This window comes from Alosa sapidissima, chromosome 24 (genome assembly GCF_018492685.1).
Source record: "Alosa sapidissima isolate fAloSap1 chromosome 24, fAloSap1.pri, whole genome shotgun sequence".
Lineage (NCBI taxonomy): Eukaryota > Metazoa > Chordata > Actinopteri > Clupeiformes > Clupeidae > Alosa > Alosa sapidissima.
The window spans coordinates 10,834,381-10,857,167 of record NC_055980.1 but is presented as its reverse complement, the minus strand read 5'-3'; the positions used below and the strand labels follow the sequence as shown (position 1 = coordinate 10,857,167).

The window sequence follows — 22,787 nt, the reverse complement described above, 5'->3', positions numbered from 1 at the left end:
AGAGAGAGAGAGAGAAAAGAGAGAGGGGGGATGGAAAGACTATGTGCATGTGTATGTGTGTGTTTATGTGTGTGTGTGTGTGTGTACGTGTTTGTGTGTGTGTGTATGTGTGTGTGTGTGTGTGTGTGCGCGCGTGTGTGTGTGTGTTTATGTCCACCAATATCACATGCTCCAGAAAGCCCTGACCTCTTCTCTAAGGCCCATGGGGTTGGAGGAAAGTTTCCATGTAAGCTCCGCTTGCCGGCCCAGGCATCTTCCTGTCAGAGCTCACTGCTGGGGAGGGAGAGGAGCAACTCCTAGAGCTCTTGGTTGACTTCTCTACTCCCCCAAAATGGGCCAGCTACACCTCCTGGTGAACAGGTGAACCCAGACGAACCTGTTAGCAAATTTTAATTTGTTCAGCAGGTCCGTCTGGGAAGGAGCCCATTGACACCGTTTCCAAATCACCTGAAACCCAGGATCCAATCACAATTGCTTATCCGGCATGGGGTGGGCTTGATATGATGACAGATAGAGTGGTGCAGGGCTCGAAATTAGCACCCGCCAAGCGCCAATGGCAAGTAATTTTTGTATTGGCGGCTGAATTATGAAATACTGCTGCTTATCAACTGCGAGAATAGGCTTCAGTCTTCAGTCTGTCACGTAAAACGGGCTTGTCATATCAACTCCGCTTCGCATCGGTGTCCTGTTCGCCCTGTGGGGAAATCTCCTTTACTTTCAAAGATCAATGACAGGTATGGTCAGGATTTGTTTTCCGATAGCTTAATGATTGACAGACACTACATTATTCCACTTGATAATAACTTAAGGCTACTTGCAAAAATGACTTTATGAGTTTTACAGTTAGCCTACCGGTATTTTGCTACCGCTTCATGCATCTGCTGAGAAAACATATACTGTAGATCACCACACAAATAGCCTAACACTTGAACGTTTCAGATATTGCACAGAAACATATTACTTGATCGAAGAACTCAAACCCAGGTGTAACCCTCATGAAATTAGGGCTACTAATCTAGATGCAATTACATGTATCTTCCTATGGAGGGCGCTCTATGTGTTAGAAGACTAGAGCGTCCTACTAGCAAACATTCTCTCTCTCTACCAGGGACATATTTCCTGTGAACGTGCACCTGAAAGAGCTCCCGGATTAGAAGATAAATAATAACGAAATACTTTTGAAAAGTCAATACTTTACGTCTAGTTATATCCATAAGATATTAGTCTACCTCAAACTCAACTTTGAATAAGAAAGAAAAGTGATTCTGTCGAGTTTACAGCAAATTGGAACTCCGGTGAGTAAAGCACGTTTTGCTAGTTTCTTACTAGCCATCTAGGAAAGGATGTAATTCATAAAAACTAATCGGAGTATGAGTGAGACGATGCTCAATGTTTGTATGAAACATTGGTATGCCATATCATAGTTAAATAGAATGGTTAATCTCTGACGAGAATCTTAATGTTTCCTGCCACTTTGGTACAAGCCGTGTCATTGTGCTCAATGTTAAATTCTAGCTAACGCCCTAACTAGCTGGCGCAGCATGGTAGCCTGGTCAGCCGAGCCGTTAGTAGCGTTTTGAACCATGCGAGATGCGTGGCGCTTAACCCTTTAGGCGCCAAAGTTTTTTTTTTTTCGAAACGTTAGATTTTGACATCTTCATTTCAAAAGGCTATATCTTAAAAGTAATAAGAGATACAGACTTTCTGTAAATTAGAGAAATATTAAGGATGACCCAAAGTTTATGTAGGGATTAAATGTTGATATCTAATTTGCATATTATGACGTCATATGGTGGCGGCCATCTTGGATTATAGAATTTTCATGAAAACAAAGATTGTTAAGGCGGAGCAAGATACTTCGTCGTAGTTCATGTCTATGGGCGCGAAATGGGGATCGAATCCTGTCTGCATAAAGAGGCGTGTCGATGACGTATTGACGAGCGTAAGTTGCAACCGGCCAACAGCAGCGGCAGAAATAACCGGCGCACACCTGATATAAGGTTGATTTGCTCCAGACTGGATTGCTCAAAAATGCTAAAAATGTACCTGAAATGTTCAGAAGGGTTTGAGGATCATGAAAATGTGCCTGAAATTCACATTCCTAACTCTATAGAACCAAGACCTTAGCATATGTGGTGAAATTCTGAGCTATGCCCATAGACTTCAATGGAGCAGTCGCTGCCTCTGCTCTGCATAAAGGGGGATTTTGACCCCCCCCCCCCCTCGTGCGATCCGGGTTCCCGGAAGTGGCTCCTGATGAAATATCTTGCTCCGCCTTGTCCCTCACCTTCTGTATGCTATATTGCACAATACTGAATGCTCAGGTAAATAGTAAGTAGTGAACAAACTGTGTAAATCATTACTAATAAATGGCAGAAACAAACCAAATGCATGTAGCGGTAGACTGGCCTTTTGCTGTAGAGATTTTCCATTTACTACATACAGTAGGCACTCTGATTCCATGTATGGGGCACATATATATTATTCAGATGACACACAAACACAAGTAGACAAGACCTGTTTAGTTCAAAAGCTCATTTGCCACGGCAAGGCACAGATCAGGAGTGAGATGACGAGACAAGACAAGAGACAATGTTAGTATTTTTTTCTTTTTGTTGTTTTTGTTGATGTTTTTTTGTTTTTTTTCTTAGCTGACAAAGACACACACATCACAAGGACATGAACACACAAAAAGTGTATGTCCTAAATGATCAGGGAAATAGATAGCAAATCAACAGTGTAAATCATTACTAATAAATGGCTGACTTTTTTTTTTATGTAGCAGGCCTTTTGCTGTAGAGATAATGACTCCCTATCCCTATAGGGCCGGCATTCCCATCATCTTGTGATAGACCTGATGGCATGACCTAATGTGTGTGTGTGTGTGTGTGGGAGAGGGAGAGAGCGTGTCACCACCTCCACCATGCGAGCAGCATGGCCAGATCTGCCTCGCACGCGCCGAGTGGAGAGAATTTGCGCAGCTTGGACTAGGCCTACTGTCATTCTCATTGCGACTCCCCACACTGCCACTACGTTCCTCCCTAACTGTCCTATGAGCACTTCGACCTCGACATACCCAGTGGCATTAGACAAAGGCTCCACCACGTTACTGTCGCCGCGATTGTGGAGAGGCACACGTTCAGAAGACAGAAGCTAGCGCTATGGTCATTATGCTACCTCCAGCCTCGTTCGCCACACCACTAACACCCTGCTAACTTCCCGATGAACACTCCGAACCCGTGAAACATTATTCCCACCAGTGACATTGGGCAAACGATTCAACGTTTGTGCTTGGTGTAAGCTAAACTATGGAGTAAACTCTCACTTTGTCCAGCTGCATCATTGCAAGGCAGGGACGCATCTGAAGCCTCACTAAACGAATCACCGTCATTTTCTGAAGGCAGATATTCCCCTTCAGAATCAGGGTCCGCGAATAGAAGACCCAAACACTTCATTTCAGGTAAACTTTTTTGATGCCATTAGACGATAATCTAATGCAAATACTCGCTGACGTTGACAATATCGCTCTGACAAAGTGGCTCACACGCACACTAGCTCCGGTATTGTACGCACTGATTCAATGCAGCTGTAGCGCGAAAGTTTTGTTTAAAAAGTGCCCTTTTTTCGACTCGGGGATGACGTATGACATGTCTGCCATCTAGTGGAGTGGAGGTCGAACGAAATATGACACCCTATTTGACTAAATCGGCCGTTTTATTCAGTACCGCATCTTGTCAACTATAGTCGACTGTGGCGCCTAGAGGGTTAACTTGTTTACATTTTAGCATTCAGTTTGATGCTAATGAGTTATAATACAGATGCATTAGAAATGCATAGCTTTTGAGTTTCACGTGTATATTTTGAATAAGTTAGTTGTAATATTTAATTCATAGTCATGTTACAATGCAATATGTTAAAATAGTCCTTGAAAAGGTTAAAAAGGAAAATGTTTTAGTAAATGGAAGTGTAAAATAGATAAGCACACTGCTTAATGATGTTAAAAACATTATTGTTGTTTCATTTGCAATTCGTTGAATTGTACTGAAAGTACATGCTTATAAGTAATGTAATTGCTTATATTTCATTTGTATAGTTTATTGTGATGTAAGTAATTTATCTCAATGTAATCTTAAGTGCATCCTTAGTTATTGGTTACACATTAGAAGATGTTCTAAAAGAAAGAAAGAAGTTAATGAGGTCTCATGTTGAAGAATAGAAATAGAACATAATTCTTATTATTCTGCACTTTGTGTAGATTGGTTTTTTGAACGACCAGATCAGATTCGGATCCCAGATGGCGAGCCCAGCCCAGTGAGACTGAGAACGATCGTGGAAGCGGTGTGGCCAACCGTACGATTTGTCTCAGAGAAACCCAAGATTTGTTCATTCGTTCATCGAACACCAGATAAGATTTTCCACACTGTTGACTCAACACAGTAGTCATATCCGCACACATTCAAGGAACTGAACTTTGGGAATCGATATACACACACACACATTCAAGGAACTGAACTTTAGGAATCAATACACTTTTCATACAGGAACTGATACACACTTTTCATACAGGAATTGAACTTTCTTGAATCAGTACATACAGGAATAAGGGGCTTGAATTCTATGTTTCCTTTGATTTTCATATTTTATTTGTTTGAAGAGCTCTTCCTTATCATTTCATTTATATTTTGCCCATTCAATGCTGTGTAACCACACTGCTGTTTCGGAGGCAATAAAACTGTCAATTGTTCAACTTATTAATTCCTCTTGTGAGTTAGTCCATTTAAGCATACCCCTCTCCCGAGCCTAGGTTGATGTTTAGTGCTTGGATTACTGGTCCAGGTCTAAGAGCGCTACACAAGGTACACTGTTTATCAGATGAAGTAGTTACATTATTTATTGTGAATGGTTATAATGAAAACTACGGTAAAATAATTATGCTGAAGAAACAATCATACTATCCTTTTCATGACACTAACAAAAAGCATTTTCAAAAATAAGAAAGTTTTCTTACACATTTCTAAATTTGACACCGGCTACATAACCCTTGAGACATTACAACACATTTCCTGTTCACATTGTCTACAATCATACAGTGTTGAATCAAAGCTTACTACGAAAACCATCTTATCAAAAATCTCATCAGTGAGTACCACAGAAAGGCATCTACTGATGATAACTCAGCTTGTTTTCCCAGACTCCTGTTGACCAACGGGAGGCGTCGCAGGAAATGCAACTTTGTTTTGAGCGTCTGTCTTGTTTTGACATGCGGGTCGGACAGCTCATCATGTCGTCATTCTCTTCTATTCTTCTCCTCGATCTCTTTCATGCCGATGAATGACCACTGAGACAGCACTGGAGGGTTAAGGGGATTACGGGTTTTACAAACTGAGAGGCAGACTGCTCTTTTGCTCATCCCATGAAGTTTATTTAAGGAGTACCCCCCCCCCCCCCCCCCCCCAAACACACACACACACCACCCCACCCCTACACCACTCCACCCCCTCAATGTCTACGCAGTCAAACAGAATGCGTGGGATGTTTGCATCTGATTTAGAGAGTAGTGGCGGCAGTTTGGTTCTGGAGGCAGAACCAGTGTGGGGTGTTCTCAGACTCTGTCAAAGGGAGAGAGAGAGGGAGAGAGAGAGAGAGAGGGAGAATTAGGGGGGGTCGTTGAAAGGAGAGGTGAAGCGATGAACTGAGGGAGTGAACGTCAGAGGTGGGATATGATAAGAGAGTGGGTGTGTGAGAGACTACACGCAGTTTATGCACGCTCTCCTCTCTCTACTGAGTTATGGGGGATTCCTTACAGAGTTACAGCGCTCCAAGTGCCAACCACATTGGTCATTTTGCAGGGACGGCTTGTGGAATTGTTTTGAGAGTTTAAAATATAACTGCAACGGCACTAAGGGAGTATAGTATAGCTCTATTAAGGGAGGAATGACTATATAACCCAGTTATGCCTGAGACCTTTTTAGTGTCATGTTCATCTTGGAGTGTTTTATTTGATATCGATTCGCTACCCACTCCAATTTGGCCCTTTTTACACTATTACACACTACGTTTGGAGAACAGGAATTCTTCCCCTAACAGTCGATAATAATTCACATTTCAGAGGCAGGTAAAGTCTTTTAGTGGCATCTCCAATCAGACTAGGCTGTGTGGAGGGAATGTAAAAGCGAGGATGAAAGAGATTGCCTGATCAACCAAAAAAGAGTCCCCTTACAGACCCAAACAAAGGGCCATTCTCTTCTTTTTAAAGGCCCACACTGTACAATAAACCCAAGGATGACAGCAACCAACCCATCCCTATCCCTGCTTTAACCCCCCCCCTCCCCCCATCCTCCTCCTCTGTGAAGTTTTGTTGCTCTTCTCTCCCCCCTCCCTGGACCAGAGCGTGGGACGTGGGCACTGTTAATCCGCCTCGCTCTGGAGGGGAGAGTGGAGGAGGTGTGGAGGGTGCAGCTCGGGAGGGCCAGACTTGCTCTTTCTATTTAAAGGTGGCAAGTGTATAAACAGTGCCGGTCTGTGCTTGAGAGTGTGTTTATTGTTTGTTGTCAGTGGCCTCCAAAGGGTCAAATTTGAAACACGGTAATGATTTAGGACGAGTGGTTGTAATTGGAGACTGTCCAGTAGTTACAGAGGATTCTCCTTGACAGTTTAAAATTGTGAACACCCATTTCTGTCGACAAAATTAGATGCCACTAATTGGGGTTCAGAACAGAGGAAGCTTGATCATCATCATCCCCAGTGCCTTAATCTACCTCATTCAGACGGAGATGATGATTGTGCTGAGGATGAGAGTGGATGAGGGAAAGCACGGCCTCTGTCTGGTGTTGACTGATTGTGTCTGATTGGGGGGGGTGAATCTGTGGCCCAGGCTGCAGCACTCGGGAGGGGGCAGCAGCCTCCAGGGTGGTCCCCCTCGAGTTCCCAAAAGAGCTGTCTGCCACCCCAAAACACACACATACACAAAGACATACAAAGACACACACACACACACACACAGACACACACACAGAAGAGGCGCAGGCAGTGCCATTGTCCCGGCTCGCCATGCGTGAAGGGGAATTTGAGCGGTCAGTGCCCGCTGTGGGCGCTCGCCCCCGTGCTGGCCCTGTTGGTAGGCATCATTATGAGTGCTTGGGTGCGTCTCCGCGACAGCGCAGTGTAGGAGTGGGGGAAGCAGACGGCCACACTTGGACACGAGAGAGGAGGCAAGAATGCGGAGTGCAGAGTTTATCATTTGAATGGTCCTGCTGCTGACCATCTACCAACAGTGTTCGAGGTGGTGTGTGTTTGCTTTGTGTGTGTGTGTGTGTGTGTGTGTGTGTGTGTCAGCTGGATACACACACATGCACACACAGTCTCAAAGAGGAAAATACAAAGCAAGAGAATGGAAGAGAGAGTGAGAGAGAGGCAGGGAGATGGTAGCCTCGGATGGGGCGGATCCTCCCTCTCTTCGCTCCATCCCTATCTCTCTCTCTCCCTCTCCTTCTCTCCCTATCTCTCTCTCCCTCTGTTGCTGCTGTTGGTAGGAGCACAAAGAGCATTCCACAGCTGTGACTCAGAGGTCAAAGGTCACTGACTCAGCCTCAGTATGAGTACTGGGCCTCTTTTGATTCGAGGGACCTTTCCCATGTAACACACAAACACACACACATACACACACACACACACTCCCCTACAGTCTGTTGCACAAAGGCCCGCTCAAGCAGAGGAGATGACTTGCCAAGTGTGTCAGTTTGGCGAAGGATGGGTGAGAGAGAACGAGGGAGCGGAAAGAGGAAAGGGAAGAAGAGAGAGAAGGGGAGACACTAGGTAAGACAGAAGAAAGACATGTATAATGGGGTGTTGAAAGAGAAGGAAAGGAGAGTGAGGAAAAGAAAGAGGAATGAAAAGCAGAGGGGAGAGAGCTGAGTGGAGAGGAGTGGAGAGGGGGAGAAGATGAAAGTGGTGGAGGAGAAGAAAAAAGGGAGGAAGATGCAGAGGAGGAGAGGGAATGAAACTTGTGATGTGGTGGAAGAGTGTGGGCGGAAGAAAGTTACCTATTGTTTGCCGTAGGTAAGGAGAGGGACCGGGACAAAGGGCTCATATATTGTGCAACCCTGGGGGGGGGACCACAGCGAGATCCTGATTCATATTCAAGGAATTCTGTTGGAGTGGAATGCATCAAAGAGCTATGGGCTGGGTCTTTATGAACCGAAGGGATTCTTCTGCACTAAAGCAACTTGTATAAGAAGCATGAAATATCTTTACACGTATGTGAGCACAGAGTACATTACGGAGTCTGTGTAAGTGGACACGACTTTTTGACTGTTTTCACTCACTAGTAGCAGAAGTGTTTTCCTGCGATGGCAAATCATTTTAGTTTAGAGGAAAGAGAGGTGGACGACATTAGAGGAGCACTACACGTTTACATGTGTGTCATCACCTTCAGTAATGTAATGTTATGTTTAATGTTGACAACTAAATCTGACCACTGTCTGTGCAGCTCTTGCGTAAGCCCTGGTGTAATCTTTATCCAAATACATACACTTTTGGTCAGCTAACATAAAGAGTCTCAAAAGGAATTCACTGATGTGAATAGTGGAGAGAGAGAGAGAGATGGAAGGAGAGAGATGCCTTGCAAACTGAAAACAAACAAACAGCTCTTGAACAAGGTGCTGCGCTGTGTCCAAACACCTCTGTGTGTGTGTGTGTGTGTATGACGGTGTGTGTGAGAAAGAGCTGCAGGAGTGCTCTGTGTTGAGAGCAGGTCCGTGGGAAGCTGAAGGCTGGGGTGAGGAGTAATCTCTGTCGTGGTGAGTCCGCGGTAGGGTGAGACTACACAAATAGCCAGCAGCGCTTTGAAGAGACACCTGCAGTGCACGTGTCCACCTAGATGGGTCAGAGCTAGAATGGACGGGCCTTCTACTGAAGTGGCCTTTCAATGGTCTATCAAATTCACACAAACGCACGTATACACATGCACACGCACGCATGCACACACACACACAGCTATGTCTTAAAACACACTAACAAGACTAAAAAGGCACCTGACCAAACTCTCAGGTTTAGTCCCATGAGGGTATTCTGAGTGAGAACATTATGTCACATGAAAATATTATTCTATATCAGACTCTCCCCATGAGCAGATTTAGTCTGTGTTTTCACATGAGTGCATATTTGAGCAGATTTAGTCTATATATATGTGTGTGTGTGTGTGTTTGTGTGTGTGTGTGTGTGTAGGCGTGTTCACATGTGAATATGTGTGTATATATTTGTGCGTCTGCCTCACCCAGTGAAAACAGGGCTGCTGGTATATAAGCCGACGATGCGAAAAATGATCTGGAGAGGAAATGTTCGGAAAACACCCAGGCGACGTGCCCTCCGGGACACCTCTCGAGTGACCACCCTTAATCCCCCGACCCCCCCACCCCCACCCCACCCCCCAACTCATTACCTGGGCTGTCTTTTTCGCTCTCAGTGGCGTTATAACTCTGACAGGAGCCTGTGGGGTCTGCAACCGGAGAAGGGCAGGATCTTGACAATGCACAGGCCACACAAGAGCCCTGAGAGCATATAACACACACACACACACATACACCCCAGTGTCTCAGGAGTGCAGGCGTGGAGAACATACAGTCACAACACACACACCAGCGTCTAGAGAGGAACACACAGTAACACACACAGGAGGGTGTGAAGGAGTGTGTGTGTGTGTTGGGGGGGGGGGGGGGGGGGGGCTCTTAAGAAAAACATAAATAAGATGGGCTACTTTGATCCAGAGTGAAAAATGAATGGTGAGTAAAACAGAGAGAAAAGGAGAGAGAGAGAGAGATAAGAGACCACATGCAGGTCTGAGGGGGACGAGGGCTGGTCACTGTACTAACACATACGTGAGTGGGCTACTTAGTCCTAACAGAGGAAAAAACACAGAGAAATATGGCAGAGAATCACTAGTGACAAAACAGACAAAAACCAAAACAGACTAGTTCATAACACTGATCTATTGGTGTGTGTGTGTGTGTGAGTGTGTGTTTGTGTTTGTGTGTGTGTGTGAGTGAAAGAGAAGGAGATGGGAAGAGAATAAACACTGCAGCATACAGGGTCTGTGCTGGTCTCCCCGGGAGATGGAGAGAGGAGAGGAGGGGTGAGGAGAGAGATGTGCAATAATGCTGCATGTTTGTTCTGGGTGTATGAACAACATACTGATGGTAATGAGCTCCTCAGGACCAACATGGAGGCAGGAGGAGGAACAAGGGCATGTTTCTCTCTCTCCCTGTGTGTGTGTGTGTCGTGTGTAATTATTCTGTGCATGCTCATGTATCCATATGTGTTTGTGGATGTGTGTGTAGAGTAAATGTGTATCCAGATTTGTGTGTGTGTGTGTGTGTGTGTAGAGAGAGAGAGAGAGAGAGAGAGAGAGAGAGCTAAGGAGGGTCCCATGTTACACACTGTTGAACCTGCAGAATGTACCTCTCTCACATCACTTGAGGGCATGACATTTTGGTATGGATGAACAAAAACACTAATAAACACACGCACGCACGCACACACACACACACACTCTCTCTCACACACAAACACATAGATTGTTGATCCTGTTATATTGCTATAGTTCAGCTGTTCTATGACAAGCATGTCAGAATTGGTCTGTGCCCAATTTAATCCTAAGAAAGAGAAAGGAAGAAAAAGAGAAGGAAGAAGTCCATGTCCCTGCTGTTTGGAACCATATTATCCTAAAATGATATATTTCCAGCAACCCTTAAACGACCCCACAAGATGCCAGACCCATGTCCTTGCAACAATAAATGTATCTTTAATCTGCCTCTAGTCTCCATCGGCCCCCTTCCCCATATGGGATGTAGAGGTCAACAGGAATGGTGGCCTCTCAGTCTCCTCATTAGATGCAGGCCCCTGGGCCTAAAATACCTCTTGGCCCCCTACACACAGAGAACAGGGGAATAAGGGGGCTCCCAGTGTAATAATATCCAGCCCAAATATATGCCTCCAAATGTATTTCAGGGAACCCAAAGGGCGGTGGTAGCGTAGTGGTTAAAGAGCTGGGATAGTACTGTATGTATGCTGGGATAGTACTGGGATAGTACTGTATGTATGCTGGGATAGTACTGTATGTATGCTGGGATAGTACTGTATGTATGCTGGGATAGTACTGTGTGTATGCTGGGATAGTACTGTATGTATGCTGGGATAGTACTGTGTGTATGCTGGGATAGTACTGTACGTATGCTGGGATAGTACTGGGATAGTACTGTGTGTATGCTGGGATAGTACTGTGTGTATGCTGGGATAGTACTGTGTGTATGCTGGGATAGTACTGTATGTATGCTGGGATAGTACTGTGTGTATGCTGGGATAGTACTGTATGTATGCTGGGATAGTACTGTGTGTATGCTGGGATAGTACTGTATGTATGCTGGGATAGTACTGTGTGTATGCTGGGATAGTACTGTGTGTATGCTGGGATAGTACTGTATGTAGTAACATGAAAAGTTGTGGGTTCAATACCCGGCTTCCAGAGCAAGGCACTTAACCCCGAGTTGCTCCAGGGACAGAGGCCCTTGTAATATAACTGACGTATGTATGTATGGCGCTTTGGATAAAAGCATCTGCTAAATTAATAAATGGGTAAAGTAATTCAAAAAATGCTTACCTTTGTAAGGTAACAATGGTAAAAAAAATATTAAATAAAAAAAAAAAAAAAAATCTAGGGAATCTCAACCTCGACCTTTAGGCCCAGGGGCTTGGAGTCTTTGTGAAGGTACTTGCATTCCTCCCCTTTTGAGTTGACTACTCATGTGGGATGTGAACATAGACAGGACCTCACCAGGGATGCATCCCTTAGTCCACGGGGCCCCTAGGCGTGAACATACCTCTGCCCCACTCACAGCAGTGGAATGAGGGGACTCCCAGTGTAATAGTATCCAACCAGGGGAATCTGCCCTTGTAACCAAGGAAACAGCACATAGGTAAACAGGTCCTGAAATATGTCAGATGACTTTTAAACCATATCGCTTTTATTTATTTGTAGAGTCAAATTGGTATAGTCATCAGCATTTTTGGTTAGTGTTTGTTTAGTAGAAGTGCATTTTGGAACAGTGTTTTTTTTTCTACATGCAAAAGCACTCAAGCAGTTTTCAATAAGTCAAGTAGTTACATGTATACACAAGCCTGAGGGGCTAACCGTCTTTCCCAGAACAGTTCTGTGTCTGTGTTTTCCATTGTCGGTGTGTGACCCTTATCTCACCAATCACTAGGACTGTTGTTCCAACACGAACACACGGCTCTTCCACTGAAGGGCCACCCCACCGCATACAAGGTGAGTTACAGTACAGAGGCATTTAAGGATTAGAGAATGAAACCATACAGAACTGAGCAAGACAGCATTGAGCAATTTCAACAGAAGAGCTCATTCACTGAATCAAAGCACACTAATCTTACTCACAACAACCCATAATCTGACATAGTCATCTAGGGCACAGAAATCAGATAATCTCTCACACACACACACACACACACACAGGTTCAGTCACAGTCACACCTTCATCTCTGGATCTGATAAATGTTATAGTGAAAGAGAGACGTCGTTGTGAATGTTTGAAGCAGTGTTTTATTACGCTGTCACGCAAATACATCATTGCCATCAAGTCTTCCTTCAAAAGACCGAGAAAAAGGTGAGGAACAAAGATTGGATATCAAAATGCTCTCTCATTCTCATTTGTTTTAAAGTGACACAGTATACAAGGTGGGGGGTTGTAGTAGTAGTTTTCTAGTACGGCGTCATCTCAAAATCTACATTTTTTTTTCTTGGAAGAATTACAAAAGAAAAATCACATTCTCCTCGGTTAGCTCATATCCTCTGTCATGGAAAATACATGCAGGCAGCTTTGTCTTATCTTTGAGCTACTGTTCTTGTCCTTCAGAAATCCATTTCCTCCCGTATGGCCATTCAGTTAGATACTTCTACTTCACATCACCAGCCAGCTCCTACAATATGCTGTTGGCATTGTTATAGTGTTTGATCTGTACTGTAAAACATTATCTGAAGTTTCTAGATGTTTCTGTTAATGTAATGCTGACCACATTTAGCACACAGATTAGGTCAACACACGGAGAATTGAAACATTTAGACTTAAGACTACACACCCTAGCCAGCGTTGACACAATGGTTGAGCCCTGGGCGGTTTGTACACCTATAGGCACTACACAAAGCTAGCATGGGTATTTGAGGTGCTGTACCAACGCCAAGACCCTGACATCTCAGGGTTATGACTTCACTTGAAAAAAAAAAACACAACCAGTGTCGCTGATTGGTGCAAACCAGACTATCTGCCCAATAACAGATCATGGTATTGGCTCACCGCATGCCTGAGGTTCTGGAAATGACTTTTATTTTGACACTTTCCCCTCTTCTATTTCATTTCATTTTTATGTTACTACATACAGCCCCACCCCACCGCAACACAGTGGCAGTTTCAAAGTCTCAAAACGTTTACAAAATGCAAGTCATATCAAATGCAAATATTTTCTCAAATCTGAGCTTTATTCAAAGTGATATGCTGTTGGAGATAATAATGGGATATATTGCAAGGTAGGACCGGAGAGCGGTCAAACAAACAAAAAAAAGTGTGGATTGTCAGACTCAAAAAAGACAGAAAGCAACAACAAAGAAATATGTTAGTAAAGGATGTAGGGAAGAGAGGAAGAGGGAGAGAGAAGGGCGACATGGAAAAGTGGCGTTCAAAATTCAGTGGCAACCTCTTTTTCATTCATTCTGATGCAACACAAGCCTGCTCTCTAGTGGTAGAACCCCCACAGTAATTGAATTCCTGAAAATTAGCCAACACTTCATCTGAAGACCAAACAAAACATAAAGTTGTGATGTGGGAAATGAATGAGGGGGCAGTGCTAGGATTGGAAGTAGTGTATAGGTTTAAAAAAGTAGTCCCATTGTCTCACTAGCTCTTTTGGCCAGAGAAGGGTTTGGGGGGGGCAACCGTAATAGCTTCTTTAAGGAACAGAAGACACATGAGGTGGAGGAAAGACTGTGTGTGTGTGTGTGTGTGTGTGTGTGTGTGTGTCTTACAGTTCTCTTAATGCCTCGTAGAATCTCTGGGCCCGGATGGCCCTTGAGGGCTTCCCCGGTGCCCTGGTGCTCACACACACACACACACACACACACACACATACACACAAACATAAACAAACACAAACAAACACACACACACACACACAAACACATGCGAAGATGGAGCGACCGTGGCCACTTCCCCCCGTTAACTCACATCAAGGGGACTCGTTAGGCCCTGGCGAGCGGCAGGTGGTCCTCCTGAAACTCGTCCGCCCGTCGCGCCTCAACAGCAGCTTAACAGGGGGACCCCCACAGGCCTCCCTCAGCTTTACCGGATTACAGCCCCCCAGTTTATGGGAAAGGGGCAGGTACGAGGGGGCGGGGGGTAGTGGAGGGGGCGCGAAAAGAGAGCAGGAGGGAATGAAGGATCAGACTTCGCTCGGGGACGTCGCTAAACAAGTGCAGAGGTCAACAGAGTCCTGCAGGCTCTACCACCTTCCCTCTCCAAACAAGGGATTCACTGATTATCTTTAAGATAATGTATATATTCTAACATAAAAAATAATAAAACAAACATTGCAAACATATGTCTACATCCTGAAGGAGGGAGGGGTACAAAAGCTTATGTATGATTTATAATCTTCTCTTCCAAAACCAAAATAAAATGAGAGAAGTTTTTTGTTTACAACATGTCTGTATGTATGCAACAACCCTCCCTCTATTGGAGCAAATTAAAATCAGAAAATCAGAAGACTACATGTAATGATGCATTATTAATAGTATTATTATTACTGGAGTGAATGATAAATAAAAAAAATGAAAATAAAAACATGCAGGGACAGGTGACTAGAAGAGCTTGGCTTTCTTCTTCATGTCGTTGCGCTTCCAAAGGGGAAGTCTGTCGAATTCCTGAATCTGCATCGCGAAGATGTCAAAGAACACCTCAGGGGACAAATGGCGCTGAGAGGCACAGAGAAAGAAAGAGAGAGAAAGAGAGGCAGAGAGAGAGAGAGAGAGCATGAAGAAAAGAGAAAGAGAGAGAAATGAGTACATGTTGATTAAAGCCATAAAACAAAAAACGGTGCTAAAAAGAACGAGAGAGAGAGAGAAAGAGAGTGAGAGAGAAAAAGAGAGAGGGAGAAAGACAATGAGAGAGAGAGAAAGAGAGAGCGAGAGAGAGAGCGGTAGATGTAGAAAGCTGTGTGGGAAAGTAGAGGGAAACTCAGCGAGACTTCAGACATTCACACATCGTATTCACCACCGAGAAAATGACCCCATTCCCAACCCTCACCACACCCCCCTCCACGCGCCCCTCGCCCCATCTCCCCCCCCCCCCCCCCCCCCTACGCAGCCCGGCGGCGACTCCGGTGCCTCTGTGGTTAATTACCTCCAGCCGGGTCCGGTCCACGTCCCTGGGTAGCTTTGCTCGCCCTCTGTTGGTGACAGTGAGCATTTCATATGGGTACACCTTCACAAAAGGAGGGATTGTTGTTGTTATGGAGAATGCTACGCCAGGCAAACAGGTGACTCACAAATGATCTCAAACACACACACACACACACACACACACAGATGTATGCAGACGCAGCTGACTGGCTGGATGGCTGGGACAACAGGCCAAAGGGTGGGGTGCTGCAAACTCAGAATGCCACATTCTGAAGAACTCTCATATGCATATGTTTGCACACACACAACACATTCACGCACACGCACACATACACATTGCATGCACACACACACACACACACAGTAAAGGATAGACACAGAGGGGGACAGTAAAGGGGGGTGTGTGGTGTGGGGTGACACCAACAGAGCAAATTGTGTGTATGAGTATGTGTCTGAGAGAATGCGTGTATGTGCTTGTATGTGCATGTAAGTGTTACCCTAAAAATAAACACTATAGTGCGATACTGTATACTGTATACATATACTGTATGTATTTCACAGTGCTGCTATGATCTATATTAGGTATCAGCTCAGAAAGCGTTTGCAAGAGGTGGTGCATAGAGGAACATGGACATGACCCCAGCAGTTGAAAAGGCCACTTTCTGCTGCACACTAAGTGACAATTGGACTATTGGTGTTTGGGTCTTCCATCTTTGTTACTACTGTAGGTGAAATGGTTTGTGTAATGGTAAGACCTAATCGGTCTGTTCCACAGTGGACAATGGAGAGTCCAGAGAACAGAAGGACAAATAGTAGCTTGCTTTCTTTGTTTTGTTTGCTTTCATAACGTTTTAGTTTTCTATTGGTCTGCACCTACTGAACCCTTTCTATTGGCTTGGAAGAAGGCAGATTATGTCATTCTAACATTTCCAAAACACTTAAAGAATCCCTTTCTCTCAACTCTAGAGGAGGAGCACAATATATCCTCAAGAACAACGGAAAATGAAGAAAAGAAGAAAGGAAAGGAAAGAAAAGAACAAAAATGATAGAAAACTGAGGGTGGGAAACGAAAAGAGAGAATCTGAAGTTAATAAAACGGTGGAGGGAGTGAAAATACTTGCTTTTGATTCCAACATATTAGGCATAGACACTCCCCTGTCCAATCTGTTGGAAGTCTGGCCATCAGGGATTGGCTACAGAATAGAACAAAGACACATGGTGGAAAATCAAAGCAAAAACGCTGTGGATAAGACAAAAAAAAAAACACATTCTTGTGGAGGAGGGAAAAAAAAAAACCTCTGAGGTTTGTGTGAAAAAAATAATAATAAAGAAATAAAGAAAATAAGAACCTCTCCTGTCACAGTGGATTCTCGCGTGCTGAGGAATGAGTTAATATGTGGGGCTGGGGTGGCCTGGCTTCTCCATGTGATAAATGCTGTCTGTCCTCACCACACAGAGTCATGATAAATAAGGACTTTATGAGCCCTGCACTCTGTGAGAATGAGACATCTGCAAACATAAAGCGTCTCAACACCATTCATGCAGATTTAAGGTCTTAGCTTGTGCTTTTGAATAATGTCCATAACTACTGAATGCAGAACCAGTATATGGCATGTGCTACGATGGATGCAGTTCTGAGTTATATCTTATTCCCTCTCTAGAAACCTGATGTGGAATCGTCATGGGAAGGCACTGTAATTTCTGACCATGTTTTGTTGTTGTGTTGTCGTTTTTTGTTGTTGTTTTTTGTTTCTTTTTCACATACCACACCCCCCTTGACTATGCCCTCTCACCTTGTCCCCACGGCATTCCAACTAGGACACAAGCGCAGGCTAGTGTGGCCAGAGGTTACCCATACGTGCTGACCTGGATCCAGCTTTTTACCCTTTTCTTATACTCCGAACACCTATACAGGAGTTGACACACTGCTGATCCAGGACCTGCTGATAGGGGTAACTATCTGCCCAACACCCAAGCACAGTCGATGGGGCGGTGGTGGTGGTGGTGGTGGGGGGGGGGACGCTGCTCCATTACACTGTTCATGGGTAGCGAGACACAGGGGGGCCACTACAGTGGACATGCTCTACATGGCTGGGGGGAGAAGGGGGGAAAAGGGATGCCCACATACCTTAAAATCTGTAGAGTGAGAGAGAGAGAGAGAGAGGGAGAGAGAAAGAAAGAGAGAGAGAGAGAGAGAAAGAGCGAGGGAAAACCAAAGAAGATCATGAATTATACTGTATGTAGTTAAAGCCATCAGTGTCGTACCTCTGATGCAGATAAACAGGTGTATGGCACAGTGTGAGAAACTGTACTCATTTTCCCCACCAGACTTCAAAACATTAAGTAGAACATGTTTTTCTGTCAAAAAATATATGTAGTAAAATGGATTTATAACAGCACGGTGTCAGTGAGTCAGAGAGGAGAGCTTACCTCTCACACCTCCGCAGACGTCCCCATAGCTGTTATACTGAGTGAGCTCTGTAGACTGAGGCTGGAGGAGGAATGCAAATGAAACACGAGTCAGTGACACACACCACAGAAAGCCAATGACTGTGACAACGAACAGCAGGCTTGCTCTGATGAGGCCCTAACCTAGTGGCCCTGATGGAAGAAGGAGGAAATCAGTGTGCAACTTATTAGTCTCTCTCTCTCTCTCTCTCTCTCTCTCTCTCTCTCTCTCTCTCTCTCTCTCTCTCTCTTTGTCTTTTGCACACACACACACACACACAAACACACACACACACACACACACACACACATAATCACAATCTCCTACCCGGTGCATGCCGTTTCGTCCGTACCCAGGCAGTGACGAGGTCTTGGTGGTTGGCGAGCTTGGATCTGCAGAGGGACAAAGCAGTTCTAACTTCACCAGACACACAAATAATAGATATGTCTCTGACATACATAGCAATCATGAGTTTCTATTGTCATTGTTGTTGTTGAAGTTTTGTTGATTCACAAGAATTAAACCTCAACTGATGTCCATTTGAAGACTGTTAGTAAGTAACAAACTATGTACATCTGTCATCACTCACATACATTATACATGCAGTACTCTGCTTGCAATAGTAAGTCCCTTCATCATACCCCCCCCCCTCCCTACACAGCACATTATTTAATCAGGAAGCTTCTCCAACACACATCCCCAACATACTTACAGCACACTGCCCCCCCCCCCCCCCCCCCCCCAATACACAGCACATTGTCTCATGAGGAAGCTTCTCCAACACACATATTGCACACTGCCCTCTCCCAATATACACAGCACACTATCCCATCTCCCCTGTCATCCCCCCAACACACACACCAAGACCCCTGGCAGTTGGGTTAGCCCCTTGAGCCGTGGATCTGCCCAAGGTTTCTTCCTTGGTAAGGGAGTTTTTCCTTGCCCCTGTTGCTCTTGGGTGCTCCTTGTTGGTGCCCCCCCCCCCCCAATCCCAATCCTCCCCCACCTTTCTTATGCAGCCCTTGCCACTTAATCTACTAAACCCCTCTTCTACTGCACTTTTTACCCCCCCCCCCCCATAAATGCACAAATAGGCTGACACCAGACATAATTTCACTGCATTTCTTACTTCCAGTAACTATATGCATGTGACAATAAACTTCCTTGTATCCTTGTATCCTTGTATGTACAGTACATAAGATACTGATCAGTTCAAAGCTTACTTGTGAATTCCCCCAAACCTCAGTGCACTTTGAATGCATCTAATTTGTACCACTGTGTCCTCCATGGACTATGGCCTACTTATTCTTGGTATTCCACTTCAAAACAAGCCAGAAAGCAAATGCCCATTTCTGCTCTAGGTTTTTTTGGAGTCAGGAAAAAATCCTGGTACTGTGCTGAATATCAGCATCCTAAAACCATTCCATTAGCTTAATTAAGGCTTAATTAAGTAATGTACTACTGATTGAGCTTCTTTTAATTCATGATCACTTTGACTGCAGGAGTCACAAGTGAAGATCAACCACCATCAACAAACCAACCCTGACCCATTCATGCGGAGTATTACTGTAGCTTGCTCTACCTGCGGTGCAGTTGGTGAACTGCTGGTTGTAGCGAGGAGTGGTGTAGCTGTATCTCTCCCTGTTCTGCTCACGCTCCATCTCCTCCTTCAGGATGAGCTTGCCCAGGCCAGACTGGATCTGCCATGGAAGAAAACAGAAACAGTCAATACAGCACAGTTCAGCCATCATCCAATTATATTCAGTCCACTGTCTACTTTGATAAGACCTACTTAAACAGAGTTAGACCTACTTTTACAGATACAGTGTAATAAATTCACAATAAATCTTTTTTTTGTCATTAATATCCAGTGTTTCAACCCTTCTTTATGTATTTATTTATGCTCATTGGTAACCCAGAAGAGTTACAAAAAAGACATCTACATAGAAAAATACTGTATCTTTTTTGACAGTTTAAAATAAATCAATTCTACACAGAACATGAAGCTAAATCCTCCTAGGAGTTCAGGCAAGGTAAAAGCAGCAAGTAAAATCTCTTCACCCAGTGGGAGCTTCTGTTGTTGCACAGTCACACCCTTGAGGTTGCCTGATGAGGAGTAATTTGTTTGACATCTGGTGTCGGGGTTAGTGGGTTAATAATAACTCTCTCATGTGTGTCTGTGTTTAAGCTGCTACTGCTTTGTTTGGGTTCATTTCCCTGGTCGTCCAGGTTACAGTCTGGTTTGTCTGTGAAGCTGTTTAGTTTACATCTACATCTGTTGTGTGTGTGTGCGCGCGCATGTGTGTGTGTGTGTGTGTGTGTGTGTGTGTGTGTGTGTGTGTGTGTGTGTGTAATTCTGTGTGCGTGAAGGAGAGTAGGGAACTGCTTTGTATCTCAGACCTTGCTGAGATGCTCTTCCTGAATCTGTCTGCGTTTTAGCATCTCCTCCTCTTCATCGTCTCTTGAACGACTCCGCCCATCTGATCCTGTGATTGGCATGGGACCAGTGAGAAACTGTCAGTCAAACTCACACTCAAACTCATTACTCATTAGCCTAAGCCTTGGCAACAAGAGCTTCAAGGCGGAAACATCCATCCGAATATCCACATAAACATCAAATATTTGACAAAAAACAATGACGGTAACAACAGATTGATGAGGTGACATGATTATCAGTTTGAAGTCACTTCCATTTCTATCCTGAAAATCTAACCCATTAATTGAGGTTTATTTAGCTGCAACTGTTTACATCTATTACAGATACATCACTACACCTGATTTATTTTCATATTCATATTAAAAGAAAATTGTCTTTGTTCCAGTTCACACTAAATGAGTTCACCACATATTACATTTGCGCTAGAGACTGTACAGTACACAGCATCATGCAGCACCCTACCGTGTCTACCAGAGGTATAAAAGTCCAACTTCAGAAAGTAAAAGTCCTGCCACGTTTTTGTTTCAACCATTCACTTAATCAGCTGATTTTAATTAGCACAACTCTTAAGTCAAGTATATCAGCTAATTAGTAAAATCAACTGTGTTAAGTGCACTGGTAGAATCAATGGACTCTATGCAGGATTCCATTTTGAATTTTTGCTTCCTACATTTTGCTTCCTACTGGGCAATCAACTTCCTGTTTAGTCTGTCAGTTTTGATATAGTAGGCTATTTCTGATTGAACAACATAGCTAAAGTTATCTAACCAGTTCAGTAACATCAGTTGCTTGGTTAAGGTTAAGAACATTTTAAATCCTTTTCCTATTTGCTGGAGGGAGTGGCACACAACATTTTCACAAAGTCGGTCTATATTACCATGAGACGAGGTCCTGAAGACAATGACTATAGAAAAAAGCAGGAAGTTGTAAACAGGAAGTTGTACAAGTGAATCCAAAATGGAGTTGTGCATAGAGCCTATACATGGCATGACTTTTACTTTCTGAAGCCGGACTTTTACATCTCTGTTGTCTACTGTATGTCAACCAACAAATCTCACTAATTCTACTACAAATGTTTGAAAACAAATGACAACTACCACTAAAGGATGAGAGATCTGACATCTCTATAGACCCTTTCAAGAGAGTTCCATTATCAGCATCATAGTTGGCCCCACAAGGCTTCCGTTTTAACATTCCATATGTTATCTTAATGCAGAGGAAGTATATTGGGGCCCAAATAGAATGTTCAAGCATTGTTTTTGTTTACCTTGTTGAAAGGGTCTATATATTTACACAGACTATCACTGCAGTAATAGTGAGCTGAGTGGAATCAGTGAGTGATTGCTCTGGCCTGCCGCTGGTTCGGCCAGCTGTCCTGGGGAACCAGTGGGAGGGGCCTACCTAGGGCAGCCAGGGAGGGAGGGCAGGGCCAGTAGTCAGTCTCAATCTTTGGCGTTTCGTTGGGCCGCGGGGCGTGAGCAGCGGGGAACTTGGCTGATTTGATGATATCTTCGGAGGACTTGCTTTGGGCTGCCATGGCAGCTGGATCTGGATTGGTGTTTTGAGGGGGAACTGGGGAGTCAGTGATTGGCTGACAAGAGGCCGAACGGCGATAGGCGATAAGGCAGAACTGGCCAATCACGAATGCAAAGCCTGACATTCCAGATGCTCCATTAAAAATTATTGATTGTGAAGGCAATTTGTAAAGATTAACTGTATAAATTAAGCCTGGACTATTAGCTCTTATGGCTATCTGTTAGAAGGGGCACAGTTTCCCAGCAGACTAGGAATGTCAAGGACATTTGCACTTTATTGGCCACCACCGCACTATACAAAGGCATAGGAAAATACACTACAGAAGGTAGTGTAAAGCTTGTCGAGGAGAACTTGTTGTTTCATTCATATTAGATTCATGACAGATTGGTTGTAGTGGTGTTATTGAAGATAATTTGAAAAGAAGATAGAGAAAGCGGTAATATAGGTTGCTTTGACTGAAGTGTTGAAACAAAGATACAACTTTGCAGTGAGGAAAGTAAAAAGATGGTCATATGCCACTTGGTGAAAGTTGGACTATAAAGCTTTAGAGGAAGTATTTGAAAGTATTTGAAGGTAGTTGAATTGGCAAGCATAAACACTGTTATAAATAGACACACTATTAAAACGATGAAATAGTATATTCTAGATTTTTGAGAAGATGTATTCCTGGTTAGTCATCAAATTGAGTCATGTTTAGAATTCAAAACATGCAAAGAGGTGGATGGTTAGGCATTTTAGATTTTAGGCATTTAGTTTGAGGTTTCTTTGAGTGTTTTAGAGGCAGACAGCAATCAAAGGTGGAAAAAAAGCTCAGACTGTTACTGCTGAATGACTTCAAACATGTACTTACACAAGAGCAAACGATGATCATGGAGCATGAGTCACAACCACAAGTTAATGGGTAGGAT

At 44.0% G+C, this 22,787-nt stretch overlaps 1 protein-coding gene and 1 long non-coding RNA gene across 34 annotated transcripts in view; one reads left to right on the top strand and one right to left on the bottom strand.

Annotated features, from left to right (window-relative positions):
• Positions 1-1,027: 1,027 nt before the first annotated feature.
• On the top strand, positions 1,028-4,751 carry LOC121700365. The gene is made up of 2 exons (XR_006027205.1): positions 1,028-1,295; positions 4,256-4,751. It is a non-coding gene; the product is annotated as an uncharacterized LOC121700365 (long non-coding RNA).
• Positions 4,752-12,592: 7,841 nt separating this feature from the next.
• Positions 12,593-22,787, bottom strand: part of ablim1b (actin binding LIM protein 1b) — a 106,394-nt gene continuing 96,199 nt past the window's right edge. For 13 of the 33 annotated variants that reach the window (XM_042083988.1, XM_042083987.1, XM_042084001.1 and 10 more), the window contains 9 exons: positions 21,745-21,915; positions 20,307-20,392; positions 19,489-19,606; positions 18,234-18,298; positions 17,888-17,948; positions 17,586-17,593; positions 16,579-16,650; positions 15,459-15,539; positions 12,593-15,031 (listed from right to left, as the gene is read on the bottom strand). In XM_042083988.1, the coding sequence (XP_041939922.1) occupies positions 14,918-15,031; positions 15,459-15,539; positions 16,579-16,650; positions 17,586-17,593; positions 17,888-17,948; positions 18,234-18,298; positions 19,489-19,606; positions 20,307-20,392; positions 21,745-21,915 (776 nt within the window). In that variant the 3' untranslated portion in view covers positions 12,593-14,917. The remainder of the gene's footprint in view (positions 15,032-15,458; positions 15,540-16,578; positions 16,651-17,585; positions 17,594-17,887; positions 17,949-18,233; positions 18,299-19,488; positions 19,607-20,306; positions 20,393-21,744; positions 21,916-22,787) is intronic. The other 20 variants (XM_042083989.1, XM_042084003.1, XM_042084002.1 and 17 more) reach the window with 6 other exon arrangements.